Source organism: Halyomorpha halys, unplaced genomic scaffold, assembly GCF_000696795.3.
Source record: "Halyomorpha halys isolate HHAL.00 unplaced genomic scaffold, Hhal_1.1 Scaffold1432.1, whole genome shotgun sequence".
Lineage (NCBI taxonomy): Eukaryota > Metazoa > Arthropoda > Insecta > Hemiptera > Pentatomidae > Halyomorpha > Halyomorpha halys.
In genome coordinates, this window is record NW_027109346.1 from 219,502 (window position 1) to 239,139 (window position 19,638).

At 29.9% G+C, this 19,638-nt stretch overlaps 1 protein-coding gene across 3 annotated transcripts in view; it reads left to right on the forward strand.

Annotated features, from left to right (window-relative positions):
• The window catches only part of LOC106689699 (RNA-binding protein 25), a 39,343-nt gene that overhangs the window by 4,660 nt on the left and 15,045 nt on the right, over window positions 1–19,638 (forward strand). For all 3 annotated transcript variants that reach the window (XM_014434815.2, XM_014434816.2, XM_014434817.3), the window contains exons 6-10: window positions 2,001–2,138; window positions 2,341–2,529; window positions 2,728–2,783; window positions 4,225–4,311; window positions 16,279–16,469. In XM_014434815.2, the coding sequence (XP_014290301.1) occupies window positions 2,001–2,138; window positions 2,341–2,529; window positions 2,728–2,783; window positions 4,225–4,311; window positions 16,279–16,469 (661 nt within the window). The remainder of the gene's footprint in view (window positions 1–2,000; window positions 2,139–2,340; window positions 2,530–2,727; window positions 2,784–4,224; window positions 4,312–16,278; window positions 16,470–19,638) is intronic.

Consider the following 19,638-nt stretch of genomic DNA (forward strand, 5'->3'; position numbering starts at 1 on the left):
AGCATGCTGTTGGAAGTAGAATGCATTGGGCAACCATTCATTTTTGTCCGTCCCACCAGTTTGTACTATGATATGGGCAACTTATGATGATACACATAAAGCCAAAGGAGTTACTTGGGTATTATGGAGACTGTTTTTACTATTAAAAAGCTTGTTAATGTATTTTAAAATTTACTTCTGGTCATGAAAATAAGAACACATGAACGAGTAAACTAAGCCACTTTGTGTTGTTATTAGTTAAGTTTTTTTTTTAATTTAAATTGATTAGTAACTAATAAATTATCTCAGATTTTTATAGTTAATGGACTAGTAAAATAAATTTATTAATCCAGTATTAGTCACTAGGTCTGTTTTAACGCCATTGGTTGCGTGAGGGTTTTCTCTTATAATTCAATTTTATTTATTTCTATTGTGTTTTGCACTCTTGTAAAAAAACATTAGTAATTAGGTAACAAAATAATATGCATTTAATTATTACTTATTAAAAAGTTATAATTTATAAAACTATTATTCTTCTTACTATTCTTTACTAATGTGAAACGTGGGCTCTTATTCTAAGGAAAGAACAGTGCCTTTAGGTTTTTGAAAATAAAATATTGGGATCGAAAAAGGATGAGTTACACTACTTTATCCGTTAAATATTGCATTGCAGCAAATAAGATGGGTGTGTAAGGTTGTAGAATTTAGTTACAAACCTTTTCGTAAAAAGTTAATAAACACGGATCTTACATAACTGAGAAAATTCTTCAAGACTAACCTCGTGGGTTTGGATTTGGATTTGGAGAGTGTCAATGGATGTATGTGGGTGGTGATTGTGGTATCAGCATCAAACCTTTATGTTCACTATGCTTTTATTATTATAAATTTATTTAAAACTCTAGAACATATTTTTTATACCAATACTTTTTATTTATAATTTTATATTTTGATGCAACTGTTTATATATTAATTTTCATTTGAAAACTGCTGTTAGAAAGCCAAAAAAATAAATTTGAAGAAGTCTCTGGTTGTGGATGGAATCTTGGTCTGTAAATATAGTATGTTTAGTGTATTAAACAATAGTAAACAAACAAACTGCATTTCTTTGGATCGTCTTTTACTCACTTTAGCAAGCTTTTTCTCTAAAACTCAAACATGGTAAAAAAAAATTACAATCAGAAATATTCATTTGCCTTATTTCTAAAGAGTAACTCTATTAATAGGTAATTGTGTGTATATTGAAGGTTGGACAGAAACTCAAGCCCTACTAGATACTAAAAGAGGGTTTAAAAAGAAGTATAGACAGTCCAGGAATAAAATTAATAAGAAGAGAGAAAATGAATAATCTGACAATCATTAATGTTTAAACTAAATGAGTGTTCAGGTTCTTTTGTAAAAATATATTTTTTAAACTAAAAGAGTCAGTTTATTAGTTTTCTAGCATTTAAAAAATGATTTAATTCTAATGCTCCAAAAAACTATCACTTGTCATTCTGGAGAAATTCTGGAATTTATCTGGTTCTGATTATTTTTGTGTATTCAGTAATCAGCCGTTGTTTCATCCACATCTGTTTTTTAATTTTCATTCTCATCAATATATAATAACAAAACTAATATTGTTACTTATTGATAGAAATGATACAAACTGAGAGTAGTTAAGATGGATTAAGACCCAGCAATATCATCCAGTCGTTTGATCTATTAAAGTCGTAAGTTCGTGTGTACTATCATCTTCATACAGTACAAGGAGCCACCCCTTGTTCCAACAGGTCGTCCGATCTATACGAAATTGAATGGGCCCGTTAATATGCTCCTAATTTCTTTTAGGTGTCATGAATATCTCTTTTGTTTATATAGGAATAATCCTATCCCTTTTCTTCTATTTATTATAATTTTTGTTTTTGTTTTTATCTTTAATAATTAAAAATGTTTGTTTATTATGCTATAAAATGTTTCTTATGATAACTATTTATAAAATTTTTCTTTTGGAAAAATACTGATATGATTAATTTTATTTACAGCATTCGGTTTCTGTGAGTTTGGAAATCCTGATGCTGGGTTACGTGCTATCAGGCTTCTACATGACTATGAAATTGCTGGGAAAAAACTAGTTGTCAAGGTTGATGCAAAGACCAAAACAGTTCTTGAGGAATATAAGAGTAAGTATTAAATTCCTTTATCAGTCTACCCCTTTTATCATTTTACAAGATGGAAATATTAATGTGTCCACATTAGCAAGATGAATAAAGGTAAGGTTATGTTGCTATATTAATTGAGTTTCTGCCTTTAAAACAAACACTATACACATATTGATTAATTTTGATAACTGAACAAAGTTTGTAAAATGTAACTCTTTTATAGATGAAAAAAGAAAAAAAGCAGGAAGCAGTTCACCTTTACAGGATGAATCAGTTGATGAGGATGATTATATGGATGATGATATGAAAGCCACTGACAAAGCAGCTCTTGATAGAATAGCTATGATCTTATCAGATTATGAAAATGAAATCAAGAACTATGTTCCCCCTCAAAATGAGGAAGCCAAACCAGGTTAGTAATATTTTTGTAGTCAGGGGAAGATTTATTTTTATGTTGCAATTTTAATTTAGTGAATTTGGCTAAATCTCTCCTCATCTGAAGCAAAGGATTAAGAATGGCTGTAGTGAGTTTTTTTTTTTGTAAATAATGTATTTCCTTCTATAATGCAGTAATGCTATTACAATTATTTAATACTAATTGTTTTTTTAGCTCCTGAAATAAAATTACCTGTTCCTACACCTCCTGTGAAACACGATGGAGCTATGGTAAGTTTACTTTCTGTATTATGTAATTAGTTAGCTTTCAATAATTAATTTTTTAAAGTTAAAGTAAGTTTATATATTTTTATAATGTTTATTATTTTATTTATTTATTTTTTATCTACAAATTATTGGTTAGCAACTGTAGTTCAATGGTTCACCAATAATTGAAATGCTACTCAACAATCCTTCATTTTTCTATTCTTTATTTATATCTTTCTTATACTGTTATCCGCTTCATTATATAAAGAACTAGTAGGTATTATAAGTTTTTGTTTTTATAACTTTAGTCATTGAAACTGCAAAATTTCTTTGAAATTATTTATTGATTTAGTAAAGTTCATAATTTTATTTTTTCAGTCTTGCAATTTCAACAAAAAACTTTCATGTAATTACCTGGTTTAATTAAATTGTGAAGATAGTGTATGATGTTTTATTTTCAATAATGTATATTTGTGAATTTCTGTTTGTTTGATATTGGTGTTTTATATGACTAATTAATCTAAAAACTCCCAAATAGTAGATTACATAAATAAACTATGAGTGTTAAAGAAGTTATAGAAATTTATGGTTTCATGAGTGAGAAAAAGATTCAATTAATGCCCAATTCCTTAATTGTCGTAGATAAAATCTATGTAAATATACAAGTCTATAATACTGTATTGGGATTTTAATATTTAAGCATAAATTCCATACAGTATTAATCCAAAAATGTATTTTATCTTGTTTTCTGTAAGCTGTACTTCAAATGGGTGAAATATAGACATTTAGTAGTAATTTAATTATCTAGTTAAAACTTTCATTGAGTAATTATAATTTGAGTTAAAATCATTTCATAAACACTCAAATTAATAAAGCTTAAATAAAATGAATTCATTAAAAAGTTCTACAAACAATTGTGTACAAACAAGTATATTTCACCTGCCATATTGAAATCCAACATTGCCTCTGTTGTAATATTAATCAGCTAGTTGAGAATTTGTTTACATATTTAAGTCAAATAGGTTTTTTAGTAGGACTGTTATTGTTTCAATCATTTTCCAATATCAACAATCTTAATATAAATATTAATATATAAATATCAAAAAATCTTCTAATGGGCCGCCAACAAAGCTAGTCTTTTACTGACATAATGTGAACCTTGGGGGGGGGGGGAAGGGGACCTGCTGTCAGGTTTGCCAATGCACTGCCTGTAGGATTTTTTCTTTGAATAAAATAAAAATTTTATTTTTAATTATGTATTAAGTTCTTTACGTATTTTTAGCAGGCCCAGACTTAGTAGATTGTTATGCCAATTATGTATTGTAAGACATGTAGATTTAAGTTTATTGTTCCATTTTTTGTAATTCATAGTTATAGATTTGTTTCTGTTAAGATATGCAGATACAACTGAAATTTATCTTATATTTTTCTAATTTAAATCAATCAACTAATTAATTGTTTACAGTCAGTCGATTTGACAGATGCAAATATTGAGGATGATAGGAGGGATCTTATTACACGAGAAATTGGAAAATTTAGAGAAATTATGAAGGTATACAGAAATCATATTTATTAGTTTATTTTAATTTTAAAAACTAATTTATTTTGATATTATGTGCAGCCCCTCATTTATTTATTATCATTTATTTTTTTAAATATTATGAATTTCTGATTCATTTTGTAAATTGTCATGAATTTACTGATATAAATTTATCTTTCTTTTGAGGCGACTCATGTATATTTTAGGGTACAATTATTTTATTAAAATCAGAAAATGAAAATAGAAATATGTGTTTTTAAAATATATGTAAGGATGCCACAATACAATAACAACTACTCATGTATTGTAAAATTATATATAGTGTTTATAAAAAAAATTTTGAAAACTTTTACTGTTGAAAATTCAGAATCAGAATATGTCTCCTTGAATTACTTATTATTATTGTTAAATAATTATCTAAAGAAATTGACTAATTAATATTAGAAGCATGGCATGTTAAATTCAAACTAAATATTGCTTCTCATAGCTTGCTAATAATAACCCATCAGTGCAATATATTAAATATATATTAGAATTATTAACTAAAAAAAATAGATTTAAATTCTACCAACGAAGCTGGATGAATCAACAAAATTGATTTACAATTATTCTGGGTATTCAATTAATTTATGACTTTGTTTTGTTGTTTCATCTTACATTAGTTAGTTTCTAGAAAATTACTGGACGATGAACTTTTGAGTTGATTTTGTTTGTATCTAAGTGAGCGTTCTAGTTGTTGAGAGATTAAACTTCAAAGAATTGCTGCTTACTTAAAATGAGTTTCTACTTGATTATTATAAAAAATGCTTTTCTGAAATTGCTACACCATTATTATTCTTATTCGATAAACAATAAATATGATCACCATGTGTGTACTATATCATTCTGGTGATTGTATTTATTGGTAGGTAACGAAAAGATTTAATTATTAGACTTGTAAATGGGAAACAAGGCGTTAAAAAAATTATAATAAAAATACCAAATAGCATATTTATGTTATTAATAATAATAATAGCATGACAGTACTTTAAGAAATGTCCCTATTTCACTCGTACAAATCCCAGAAAGTGAAGTAGTACTTGTTAGTGCTAGAAAACATATACATTTTGCCTTTAATTTTCTTTCAAATGCCAAAAAATAAATAATTTAATTATCGCACTTCTGATTATATTTTAGAAAAAACTTAAATAATTTTTCTACTCTCCCTAATTAATAAGTGGTTTTAGACTTCATTATTTATGTATATTAGTGTATCGATCTAAATAAAAAGAAAAAAGAGTTAATTTTGTATTTTTCTCAAATTCAGGAAAGATATTAGTATTTTTCAAGTGCTGTTTTGTGTTTAATGCAAGATTTATAAAAGAGAGAAATCAATGCAATTTCTCATTTAAAAGTCCTCTTTTCGGTTGATTATGACTATCAAGTCAAGTCGCTAGAACTAACCAGTACTTTGACATTTGGAAATATAAAATGTTGATTTTTGCCAGTTGGCATAATTATATAATAGCTTGAGGAAAAACATATATAATAAGATTGAACGACTATTTATAAAAAATAGAAATAAAATTAATTTTTTACGTTTAATTTCTTATTCAAATCATTAAGCTAAGATAATGTATAAGTTCCATTCAGGGAATCAGTTTTACTTAGTCCATATTCTTCTTGCTAATTTATTCACATAATAAATTAGAATATATTATCAAGTTGGCATGATTCGGTGTGTGTGTGGTCACGCTTTGCGAAATGCATACTTGCTTGATATCATGTATTTAATATCTCTTGAAGCGATAATAGTAATTTTTCTCTTCATTAATTTTATCCTAGTGCTTTTAATAATACTTATAACCATGCTCATATTTTTTTTTTAAGTAATACAACACTGAACTAATTTTAGAATATGAAATGTTAAAATATTAATATTGTTTTGTTTTTTCATTTCTTAATGTATAAAACTCTGGTTAAATCTCGTGAAATGTCAATTTTTTGGGATAACATTTAATTAATATGTTTTACGATAAGTGTAAGATAAGGATGCTATAAAACACATAAGATTAGAAATTTTCACATCCTTGGGATTACATAGTTTAAGTATGGATGGGTGCTGCTTAATTTTATTATTTGATATAAATATGCTCTGCTTTTTCTTTTCTTTTTTTTTAAATTCTCTGTTATAAAACCCAAGGGTCTTAATGAATACAAATCCATTGAAGCTATTTTGCATCACACTACCCGCTCAGCTTTGTATGTTTTAAATATTCAGCTTTTTACTTTCACTTTATGATATATCTAGCAAGAGAAAGTATTGCGATCGTGAAAAATGTGATGCCTGCACAGGGTTTTTGGAAAATATTCCAGGACCTTGAAAAGATGTAATGTAATAGGGTTCTGTTTGAAGCTTTTGTTGAATAAGTGAATTTTTATGCCATGGAGATTTTGTATAGGCTATGTATAAACAAATTATGATTAATCATGTTTAAGATTTGACTCATGCTTAGGCTTCATTAATAACTAATTTATTGATTAATTAATTCTTATCTTATTGACTTTTGTATTTATTCAATCAATGTCATCCCAAAAACTGATATTTCTCCTAGTGTAACCACATAAGTTATATAACTTTTACCTCATAAATAAAATAAGTTCTTTTAGATAATATTTATTAGATAGAATTTATAAACGGGTATTATTTAGCATATTATAAGTGATTATAAAGGGGTCTATGTTTGAAATATATTTGTTCATTGTATTTTATTTTGGCATTTTCTTACATATATATATATATTTTGATTTTTTTTTTTTTTTTCCCTTTATGAGCTAAGATGAAAAGTCAACCTTTTTTCCTTCTTATTCCCTTTTATTTGACTCTTGAAAATTGATTTACACATATTTTTATTTTTTAAATGTATATATATATTTCATACATATATATGTATATATGCTGAATACACATACACACATTTAATGTGTGTATGTGTGTGACATTATTTATAAAGTTAGGAGTAAATCTAGAGAAGTACTCTACTACTAGTAGTTCTTCTTGTATATGGTACGTAAGTGTAAACAATTTGGTGCCCTGGCGTGATATAGGGGATGTGAGGTGAAGAGAGTAATGGAGAATACTGACTGCGATAGCTACCCCTTTACACAGCCACTCATGCCCAAGTACGGTGAGTTTTCCTTACAATTAACTTGTGGGCTGGATAAAAACAAAAAAAAAAAAAATGTTTTTACTTAATATATATTATCTTATTAAAAAAATATATATATATGAATAAACATTTTTTTTCTGATACTGGGGGGTTATTTTATCTGCTATCTCATAATTTATTTGTATGTTGAGACAATTCAAGTGCCTTTAGTCGAAATAGTACAATCACCACAACAATAAACATTTGATCAAATAATTATATAAAAAATTAAATGTTTAGTTCATGATATTTGGAGGTTTTAATATTTATTTTAATTTTTCATTTGCTTTATTCTTACTAGCTTGTAAATTTGATTTTAGGGTTCATCTAAAGTGATTTTACTCTCTAAATGTGAAAAAGTTTCATTTAAACTAATTTAATTTTGGTGATTTAGTTGTCTATAAGCAATAAATTTTGAGAAAGAATGCAAAAAAAAGTTACTAGTCTACTGCATTCCTAATCTGGAATAATTAAAATACTGTTACTTGTTTGTTATATGCCTCTACAAAAATATATAACTTTAATTTAATTAAAAAAGAAATAGATGCATTTATTTTTGTAACATACATAAAAATCATTTATATTTTTATATAGAAAGCATAAATTATGTATTGACAATTGATTGTTAGTGAATTAGGAGACATTGAGGGCTGGTTTCTGGAACAAAAGTAGTTTTCAACTATGTTTTAATTGCCAACTTTCCGTTCCACAATGAAGATCTTCAGGTTAGGACTGTGAGATGTACAAAAATGAACAAAGGAATTTGAATTGTAGTAATTTCAAATTCCTTTATTCATTTTTGTAGGATTTCAACAGCCCTGGTGAAGACCTACAGTTTAGTTTGAATTGTTGGCAATTGATAATTTTAGGATTTTGATTTTTGAAACTAAATAAATATTGTACTGCTATTACTTCATCCTGTACTAATATGCTAAATGATAAATTAAGCTCAATATTTTTTATTTTTTAAGAGCTATCATTCTTTTCTTCAAGTAAAAATCAATTCCTTATATTTGTATTAATTGAATTTGATAATAGGAAAATATTTACTATTTTTGGCTGTATGCTGTAGAGTATCCTGAGTCTCTTTTAACTATAGTCATGGAATTAGTCTTGATCCACAGGACATCTGAGTTTTCAGATTTAAATTAGATCTGTAATAGGGCCTAGACTATCTGTATGGTTTGATGATTAGTTATTTAAACTAAGAAGTAGCATCCTGGTTTATAAAACGGAAGCTTAGCTGGGAGGAATTGTGTGTCGCTGAAGATCTTACTTTCCGGCTTATATCGCCAAACTAATATTTTGGGTTGCTTTGTCTCTTCCATTGAAATGTTAGCCACTGACTTCCTCTTTTTGTTTTCTTTTTTTAGCTTCTGGTGATAATACAGTTCTTTCTTCATGATGAGTTTATGATACACTTAAATATTGGTTGGATTTATTTTAGTCATTTAAATATGAAAAAGTGAGAATCTTCTCCTTATATAGTTATCCACGGTCAACTATCTCTTATGATTATGATTTTCAGAAATTCTTTTTTTTTTTTTTCTCAAGGCTTTATTAAATGTGATAGATTGAACTAGTCATTTAAAATCTCAAAATATCATTGGCATTTGTTCTGATATAGACGGTTAGCTTTTGAAAAATCTTTTTCATGTAAATTTATAATTTTAGATTTTTTCTTTCCCTTATCATTTTTGTATTACACTCTTTGTAGATTTCAAAGTAAGTACTACCTAGCAGTGTGGATGTTAACTGGGCTAGTAGAACAGCCTTCTCCTGAGGCAGTATCCCTTTGTATGCTTAATGCCTAAGATCAAGGCAGTGCGCGTTTGGGCATAGGTCCCAGGGTACTCAGTTTGGAACGATATAGGTTCGATTCCTACCTGGGGCTGTTAATTATTCCTCGGTGGTCTCAAGAAATGAATTTTGACCCTCCCACCTTGGTTAGTATGCGGCAGCAACTTGGGAAGCTGCCAGGGGTTGGCCAAAAGGACCACTAGGCCCACTTGCCGGACTAGTTCCCCTCTCTTGTTACCAATACTAATAGTCTTAGGCCAGTCGGATTAGGAGTATCTTTATCAGAATCTTAGCCTGTTCTTTTCTATAGTTAATTAATTTTTAAATAGTCTTAGTCATTCAAAAGTTTAAGCAGCTATCTCATTAAATGTTTTAATCATTCAGTCATTTAGTATCTTAGCCGACTATAGAAGATATTAGGCAGATTCACGGTTCTAATATAAGGTTGTGATGAGGAGTACTTTTTTTTTAAAAAATTAGCATACAGAGGTTTTGAATAAAATTACTGAGGTTAACTAGCAACAAGTGGCACAGTTTGTACCTACAAAGATAGATTAATAGACTACCTAGTCTATTGATGGCATAATTTTTTGGTACAGTCTGTTGTTGGCATAATTTGTGAGTAGTCTGTCGGTGGAATAATTTGATCGTGGAGTCTGATTGTGCCAAATTTGTGGGTAGAATCTGTTGGTACAATAGGTAAAATCAGTTGATAAAATGTGTAGAATCAGTTGTTCGCATAATTAGTAAATAGAATCTGTTGCTCATATAATTAGTAAGTAGAGTCTGTGGGAGGCATCATTTTTGGGTTGGCTTTTGCAGGCGGCATAATCTGTGAGTAGAATCGGTAGTTAGCAAAATTTGTGAGTAGAGTCTTTTGGTACAATGGGTAGTCTGTTGGTGGTATAATTAGTGAGGGGTCTGTTAGTGTAATAATTTTAGAGTAGAGCCTGTAGGGGACAAAATTTATGGGTAGAGTCTGTTGGTACAATGGTTAGAAGCGGTTTGTAAAATGGGTTGTGTGTCAGTGGTATAATTAGTGAATGGTCTGTTGTTGGCATAATTTGTGGGTAGTCTGTCAGTACAAAACTCTGAGGTGTTTGTAATAATCTGATTGTGTCTTAGTTCTTGCATTTGTTAATCATTTTATTTCTGTATTTAATGAAGTTTTCTAAATGGTTTGATGTTAAACAAGCTGACTGTAGAAGATTCTATTTAAATATTGGTTCACATATTAAGTAGATAAATGAGTTCTGATTGGTTTTCATATAAACTTAAGCTTTATGCTGGTTTCATTTGCGGTACCAAATACAAGTGTCCAATTTTATTTATTTATTTTGTTTTTTCATTTATGTTCAGCTGTAAAATAGCATCTCTTAAACTTTTTCATTATTTTTTAACAATAATAAATGAGCTTTTGTTAATGATTCAGACATGTTACATTACATTGATTAGTGTACTTATAGCCCTTAAACATAACATATGAACGATAAGATTTTTAATCAAACAGGTATTAATTAGTGCTGTGCTATGTATTATATCATCTTGCTGTTTTGGATTTCCAGAGGAATAAATTTTGTAAGAATAGTTTTATTAAGTGTGTTTCTATCTATATTTTTTAAATCTCTTCAAGATTGGTAACGATAATGCAGCAGACTCTTTCCTTTCATAAATAAGAAATGGATGAAGAGTTTTGTCTTATTATAGTGTACAGCTTTGTTTGAAATTTAATTTAATCTTTCCTTTATCAAATTATTATCTTAAAGAAGTGAACATTTTTTAGATTTTAATAAGTAGAATATTTAAACTTAATTTTTCTTATTGTTCCCTAGTGTCAGTTTCTCCAGCTACTTTTAAATAGTACTTTTTTTTTTTTTTTTTTTTTAAATTGGTGGTTTTCAACTTGGGCACTTGATTTGTATTGTAATTTTGATTGTGTTTGCACTGGGTGGATCTTGAAAAGAGACATTTTCTACTGATTTTTTTTGTCAAGAGATACACTCAGTTTCGTTAATATTTTATAGTTGCTACCTAGATTGATCTTTATTTAAGTTTTGTTTGAAAATGATTTATCATAGAAAACTTAGTCTTTCAACCCATTTAAAAAAAATTTGTTTATTGTTTTAATATATGCTTTATATTGATTGTATTGTATTGTGTGCATATATAATTTATAGTGGTTTCTACATCAAGCTCAGAATTCTGTTTCTATGTTTGTACTTTAAAAAAATTAAGCAAAAATAAGAATCAATATATTTATGGAAATCCATGTCCTTCCGAAAATTGTTTTTTAAAATTAAAGATGAATATTCTTGAAACATTTAAAGCTTCATTTCATAGAAAAAGTTGCTTTTAAAAAAAAAGAAAAAAGAACTATCATGGTTCCGTGATTATGACTGGTTGAAAAAAATTCCAATTTTCATAAATTGCATTCTAAAAATCACATTTCATGCTTGTGAATTATTAATTTATTTTTTTTATCTTACCATGATATAGAATATTGATCATTTTTAATGATTTTTTCTTTTCTTTTCTCTGTTTATAATACTAGTTCTATTTAAACTCCTCCGTGTTAAACACTTAAAGTTGCCAACAGAAATTATTTATCGTGTACAGTGTATTTTCCACATGAATCCAAGTTTTATTTTTTCATGGAAATAACTGTATTGAAAATTAATTTACGTGAAATTCTTTTTATTTGTTTGTAGCATATATTTCATTGGTGAGCATTAAAACTTTCATTAATTTTTATAATTGCATGCAATTTCGAAAAACACAAAAATGTAAAAAGTTGAAAAAATGAGTTAATATTATTTTACTGTAATTTTGAAATTAATTTAAAGCAGCCTGCATGTATGATTGGTGGTCATTTGCCAAACTGCATGTATCCCTCCTTGGTTATTGTCTTTTGTTCTTGGTTACTGTCCATGTGTTTAGAATTTGAATCCTCATATTTATTTTATTTATTTTTTGGCTACTACGTATTGTGAATTTAATATTAACCCTTAATACTCTTCTAAGATAAAATTAAGTATTAATGTATTTTTTTTTAATGAAATACTTTTAAAGTTAATTAATAACATTTGTCTAAGATTCTAACAAACCTTTCATGATGTATTTCCAAAACTAATTTTAGAAACTAAATTTGCTCTTGGTGTTTTTGTTTTTACTTATGTATATGTATTTTAACTCACTTGAAAATAATTTTATTTTAAAAAACAAAATTAAAGTCTTATCGGCTAGTGTAGTTTTGGTGGTATCGTTTTAAAATTTAATTTTAGCCTGATCGTGTGCTATTTAGCTGTCTTCATCCAAAGTCAACAGGACAAGAAAACAACTATCTTCAAAATTTGATGTTCTTTTTTCATTCAGGTATGAGACTTACTATTTCTTATAATCAACTGTTGCTTTATGAAAGGATATAGTAAGTTAAAAAAAAAATCGGTAGGAACTTAATTTTTCTTGTAGCAGTTCCTGGTACAAAGGTAAGATTTTTTATTTTGATACATGTTGTTCTTTTCCCATTTTTTTATTTATTTTGATTTTGATCATGATTGAGTTTTCCTTTTTCTCATTCTAAATATATGAAACATTATTAGATTTCTGCTAGTACTGCATGCTATAGATTCTTTCTTTGAGTTTTGTTTTTCAATAAAAATGACAGTAAATCACCATCTTTGTTTGCTGAATTGAGGTAAGCATAATGAAATATTATTTTTTTATTTCAAAATTTCTTTACAAAGTTAATAATTAGGATTCGATTATGTTTGTTATATTCTATTAAAGTTAGCCGTAATTGCATTTTTATATTGCTCTTGTTAATCCTAGTTAGATTTGGCTCAGTTTATTTTCTTAACTCATTAACATTCTTTTTGAAACTTGGGATAAAACTGGTATTTACTTATTCTTTTATTTATTTTGTAAGTACACGATCTGGGGGACCAATGAATCTTAAAACGAGTTAAGAACTGTTTTTTTACAGGCTATATTATTGCCTTCTTAGTTGGTGTAATTAATTTTTCCTTCAAAAAATAATTATTTCTTATTGCCAACCATCAATACATGGTTCTAATGGTGTTTGTATTGTTCTAATTTGGGTCTTAAATAAAAATTTTGAATCTCTCAATTCTTCAATGTTATTACTATCTGTGGATCTAAAGCTATCAAGTGTCCTCCAAAGTTTTTTCGTACTTCAGCCCCACCCTGCATGTTCACACTAATTAAAATAATCACTAAGGGTTAGGTTGTGTGGCAGAGATGTTTATGAAACATCTTAAAATCTGCATCTGGATCTTCTGAAATATATCCAACGTTCATTCCAAAGCATATTAAACTTATAGGGTAGACTATAACAATTTGTTATTTTTACTTTTTTTAAACTCATTTCCTCTTATGTGTAATATTTTAAACTTCTCTAATCTATGAATTCATCTTTCATATTCATATTGGAAGGTTTATATATATAATATCCAGGTGAACAAAGGCTCTTCAGTGAAAATGAACTCCTCCAGATATGATCTTCATCATCATCTGTATGTAAGTTTTAAAAATAAAAGCGAAACAGTATCCCGATATAGAACCAGAATAGTTATCCGATTCCTTTTAAATGATTCCCTATCCATTTAATTATTTTGATTTATTCCTAACATTTTACTCTAGTATCTTATAGCATTATTGTTTTGATCAACATGCCAAGGAAAATAAAGTTGATATGTTCCTCTTATATTTCTTTCTTTATTTATTTTACTTTTACTGCTATTGCATTTGTAATCTCCTTATAATTCAGTTTTTATAACTTAATAAAGTCACAGTTGAAAACTTATTAAAAGTGAAGAGAAAAATACTTCATTTTCACAGGTAGTAATATTCAAAATATATAGATATACGTGACAGCTTACTAATCAATCAATTAATACTTTCTTTTTTTTTTTTTGAAAGGGGGCATTCTGTTCATGACCTTTTCCATTGCAACTAAATATCACAGTGCTGTATGTGTGTGTACCTATCATTACTAAAATATCACCATTAACAAATAATACATTTTTGTTGTGTTTTTCCCTTTATCTATTTTGATCTTTTTGTTTCAGTTTCATTCATCCCAATTTTTTTTTTTTTCCAGTACATCACAAATACTTGACTTTTTACAAAAATTTTATTTAAATTTAAAGTAATTTGAGCTGGCAAATCCAAAGTCATCATATTTATTAGAGAACCACCAAAAGAATATCGAACTGGTGAAAGTGATACTGTGTCTGTTGCCTCTACGTTTGCTATCAACGATTGATAACAGAAGTTGGGAGTACAAAACTGCTTGTATAAAATTGCTTATTGTCTTTATTAAGGACTAAACATTATTTTCCCAACACAAATAGTTCCATTAAAATTTATTATTTCAATTTCAATTGTAAATAAATAAATTATTGTTTATAAAAAATATAGTTTTTCAAAAACCTTTCTACATTTTATTGAAGTTGATTTAAAGCCTGTTTTACTGAAGTTATTTATTTATGTTATTTGTTATTGTGCATTAAATAAAAGTGAAAATTAATCCTGCTGCTAGAAATATATGGTTAATAGATATATTGGATTTTATATGTTCGCTCTAGGTTGTTACACATTATTAGAACTTAAAACACAACTTTCCTAAAGTATGATACGCTCAGTTGAAAGAAATTATGATACTTAATGTACGTTATTACTTTTGTTTTCATTGATTTCTTTAAGTTGTTAATAGTTTATTTTTTATCATAACTGTTTCTAGCACAGTTTGAAAATAAGAGTTGTAGGAAAAAATTGATTTAGAAGTTTAAGGAGTAAAAATTGTTTTCTTTTTTTTGGAAAATTTTATGAAATTAAGTCTTATAGCTTACTAAAACTTAAGTTTCATCATAATGAAAAGATCCATAAAAAATAAAAGTTAATAGTAATTTGTTAATTAATCTGTTTTTTTCTAATATGTTATTTGACTGTGTCAGTTCCGGCATTAAGATAAGGGTAGTCGATGTAGTTTGAAATGATGGCTGACAATAGATATTGTTCATGGAACCACGTTTCTATGAACATTTTCTTTATATAGAACTATCTGATGGATATTGAAGCATTAAAAAATGGTTTTAAAAAAAAAGAAGTCAAAATATTAATTTTTTCATGGCTTTCATACTTTTCCACGTAAACACCTTAATTTTTATCAATGTCAAATTGGAAAGAATATTTTAATTTATTTATATTTAAGTATTGTGGAAATAAATTTATATACTAGGGTCCAATTAAAGCTAAATTACCTTAAAATATTGCATTTCTGTGTTTTAATCAACTATTATAACTTTATTGGGAATTATATTACATTTAAAATGTTACATGAATTAGTTTAGATTATAAAATTTTTTCATTAAATTATGATTTATCTGAAATATTTCTTTTTGGTGCTAATGTATCAAAGGTTTAGGATAGTAAATTTAATGATATAAATAGCTCTTTTAAACTTCACCCCAAGAATTTCATAGATTCTATTTCAAGAATTACACTTTTGAATTTTATTCATTATTATTGTAAATTATGAAATTATTATAATTTGTTATAAAACTAAAACTAATTAACCGCATTTTATTTATTGATAAGAAACTATTTTGTTTTTTTTAAACTACGTTTATCATCTATATTACCTTACCGGGTATATTTTGAAATTTGATGTTCAACAGTTGCCAAATTTCTTGTGTAATGTAATAGCAGCTCATCTAAATTACTTTTAATTTAATATAAGAGGAACATACAACATTTAGGAAAGGTATTTGTGGCATCAATTGATACTAATTCTTTTTAGGCTTTTATGTATTGAACTTCACATGTGTTGTATTTGTTACCCTTATTTTTCTTCTTCAATTTTTTTATTTTCCTTAATACTTAAAAAGTTGGTACATTTTTTTATTTTTATTTACTGTACTGTATTTCAATGTTCTCAATTGCTTGGAATTGGATTTTTAATCTTTTACAGAAACAGGAGGAAGAGAAAGAGGTGGAACGTAAAAAGCGGGAGGAAAAAGAAAGGGAAAGACGCAGTGACAGGTCCCCGGCTAGCAGCATCAGTCGCAACCGCTCACCTATTCATGACAGGTCTCCAGCTTCGCCTGCTGAAACTGTTCGACATCGCAGTCATAAGGCAAGCCGACACCGGACCAAATCAAGGTGGTTATTGTTTTATTATTGTTATGTTGTATATTTGTGTTTTTTTTTTTTTTTTTTGTGGTTCTCTTCTCCACTAATTATTACTAAGGTTTGCTAAAATAACATTAAATATTTACCAGTCAACAGTTTTTTTTTTTTTTTTTTTTCCGAGGGTTGGTGGAAATCTTCAAAAGACACGGATAGGCCCGTACCTATCCGTGTGTGGGATTTTTACCCACTAAATCACCGCCCTACACCTGTTCATTCCTCTCTACGGGACCGCCGCTAGGCATTACTTCATGGAGGGAAATGGCTGAGTGCCGCCTCGCATTCTTCGCATGGTTTTTACGTTTCCATGCTAGTTATGTCTTCTAGCCCTCTCTTCCTTTCTCAACCTCTTGAGCACGCCTGTGGTGAATCTCTTCACTGCGTTCCAATGCTGGTCTGAGAGGAGCATATAGCTCACCACGTTTTCTGGAGTGATGCGTCCTCCACACTCTCTCCAATTCACTTCTTTCTACTGCAAAGCGAGTGCAAGTGAAAAAAACGGGCTCCACGGTTTCCTCGACAGTCTGGCATCCAGGGCATTCTGCGGTGTTGTCCAGTTTGAAGCGGTACTGGTAGGCTCTGAAGCATCCATGTCCGGTCATCAATTGGGTTATGTAAAAATCCATCTCACCATGCTGGCGACCATACCACTTGCCCACATCGGGTATTAACCTGTGAGTCCACCTCCCGGAATCTGCAGCTTTCCAACGCTACTGCCACTGTTATTTTTCGCTCTTCTTCTCTGGATAAGTACAAGCGTCGTCTGTGTTTGTGTGTGCGTGCGTATACACACACACACATACATAAGTTATCTTTTACTGAAGTGAAACCAAAAATAATAGGAGAGAGAGGAGTGTGAAATGAAACTCTTGAAGTACTCTCAAAGACTGATCTATTTGCAGAGCCTGTCAGTCTATATCTACCATCGGTCAGCTGTTCTCCTCAATCAGCTGATATGGATCTGTCAGCTGATAGTCTGTAACTCCCCCCACCAGTTTACGAACAATCCTCGTAAACTCTATTATATATGCAAATACAATTACAATAAATAAGATAGATACAAATATAATTAAAATACAATAACAATAAAAAAGATACAAATACAACAAAACTACAGAAAAGGGCTGCCCGTAGCTCAGTGGTTAATACACAGTCTTACCAATATGATGTGTATTGGCGGTGCCGGTTAGAATCCGGTCTGAGACATTGACTTTTTTCATTGAGTGGTGGTCCCACAAAATGAAGAACTTTGACCCCCAATCATTGTTAGGCAGTATAGGACTCCAATGGGAGTCTTGGCCAAAAAAAAAAAAAAAAAAATCTACAGAAATAGGATTCAAAATAACAGCACTCTGTGCCAAAAAAATTTGACAAAACAAAAAAAAAAAACAATACAATTTCACATGAATCATTGATATTTACACTCTCATGTCTTTATTAAGTTCCGAAAATGAAAAAAAAAAAAAATAAAAACTTTACAACTTTACAATATTGCCCTCCGGAAGGGAGGTGAGTACAATCCCGTACATCATGATAATGCTGTTGCAGGAAGCTTTAATTGTCCTAGGTGAACTGTTCTTCGCTTTTTCGGATCTTGTAAGCTGTCTGTAGTGACAACATTGTGTTCTCTTATCGTGACCAATCTGAATGGGCCTATGTACCTCTGCAGCTCTTTGCCCCTATTAGTTCCCACTTTACGGTACATCACCTTCCCAATTTTAAGGTTGCCCATTAGATTGCGAACACTGAGATTGTGTCTAGTAACTGTTCTACATTTCTCCTTCTCAATTTTGTTCCAGACTTTGGCCCATATCATCCGCTGTGCCATACAATTAATGGCGATATTACTCTCCTCAGTCGCTGTATCATGGTAATTCCTCCGACGTCCCCACAGTCCAAAAATAATCTCAAAAGGAGAAAACCCCGTGACCGAGTGTATGGAATGATTGTATGCTGCGATCGCTCGTTCCATCACTTCGTCTGGCTCCAGCCCCTTTTCTAACTGATATACCAGCAAGTGGTCACTGAGGGTACTGTGGAGCCTTTCAATACTTCCTCGGCTCTTTGGATGACCTGGGGTGTTAATGTGCCACACTACCTCCTAGATTTTCATCTCTTGCCTGATGCTTGCGTTGTCAAACTCTCTTCCACTGTCGGACGAGATTCTATCCGGTATGCCATTAAACTTGAACCAAGTGCGTAGGGCTCGTAACACCACTTCAGCTAACCTCTCTTTCACTGGATACGCCATAGCTCGTTTGCTGAATACGTCTATAACTGTGACCCACTTGTATCCCTTCCACGTAAACGAATCTGCTTGAAGATCACTAAGTGGTGCTTCTGCAGTGGGCGTATCCTCCTGGATCGCTTGAGGTGGGTGTCTATCATATTTTGCAGTGAGGCATACGTCACAACTACCGATGGTTTCTTGAATCGTGCGCTTCATACCACACCAGAATTATTGATAGTGCAATGCCTGTAGTATTTCGTTCAGCCCTCTATGATTGGTCTTCCCCTGGTGATATGCGAGGGTCACCTCCTTTTGGCGTTCCACATCACGGAGAGTTTCTGCCATCATCGTACAACGTATAAACAGCCGGTCAACCCCCATCTGTTCCGTCCGCCAAAGATGCCAAATTTTGTCCCACAGCACTGCATTTCCTACGTATAGATAATGGATTTGTCTGGCCTTCGATGCATCCTTTAGTGTGCTCAGCAGATTGGGTTCTCCCTGAGACTGGGCTGGGACCATATAATATAGTCACAATATTACTGCTGCCGTATTTTTCATGCTCCATATTCGGTAGCCCCGAGGTTTTGGTTTTCCATATGATTTGGCGACGTTTATCATTAATGATTTCATCAATTTCTTCCATCTCGGTAGGTCTTTCCATAGTTGAGTCTTCATCTTCGGATGTCTCTCCTCTGTTTTCTGATTCTTCTGTGCCTGGTTGTTGTTCTTCTTCTGGAGTCCACTCAAGAACTGTCTAGCATGTCCAAATGGTTCTCCCTGATTATCCTCGATTGCATTGACCATTATTGTTCTTGAGAGCCAGTCAGCAACCACATTGTCTTTACCAGGCTTGTATGTGATGTCCATATTATATTGGTTGAGAATCTCTTTCCATCTGGTGATGCGCGC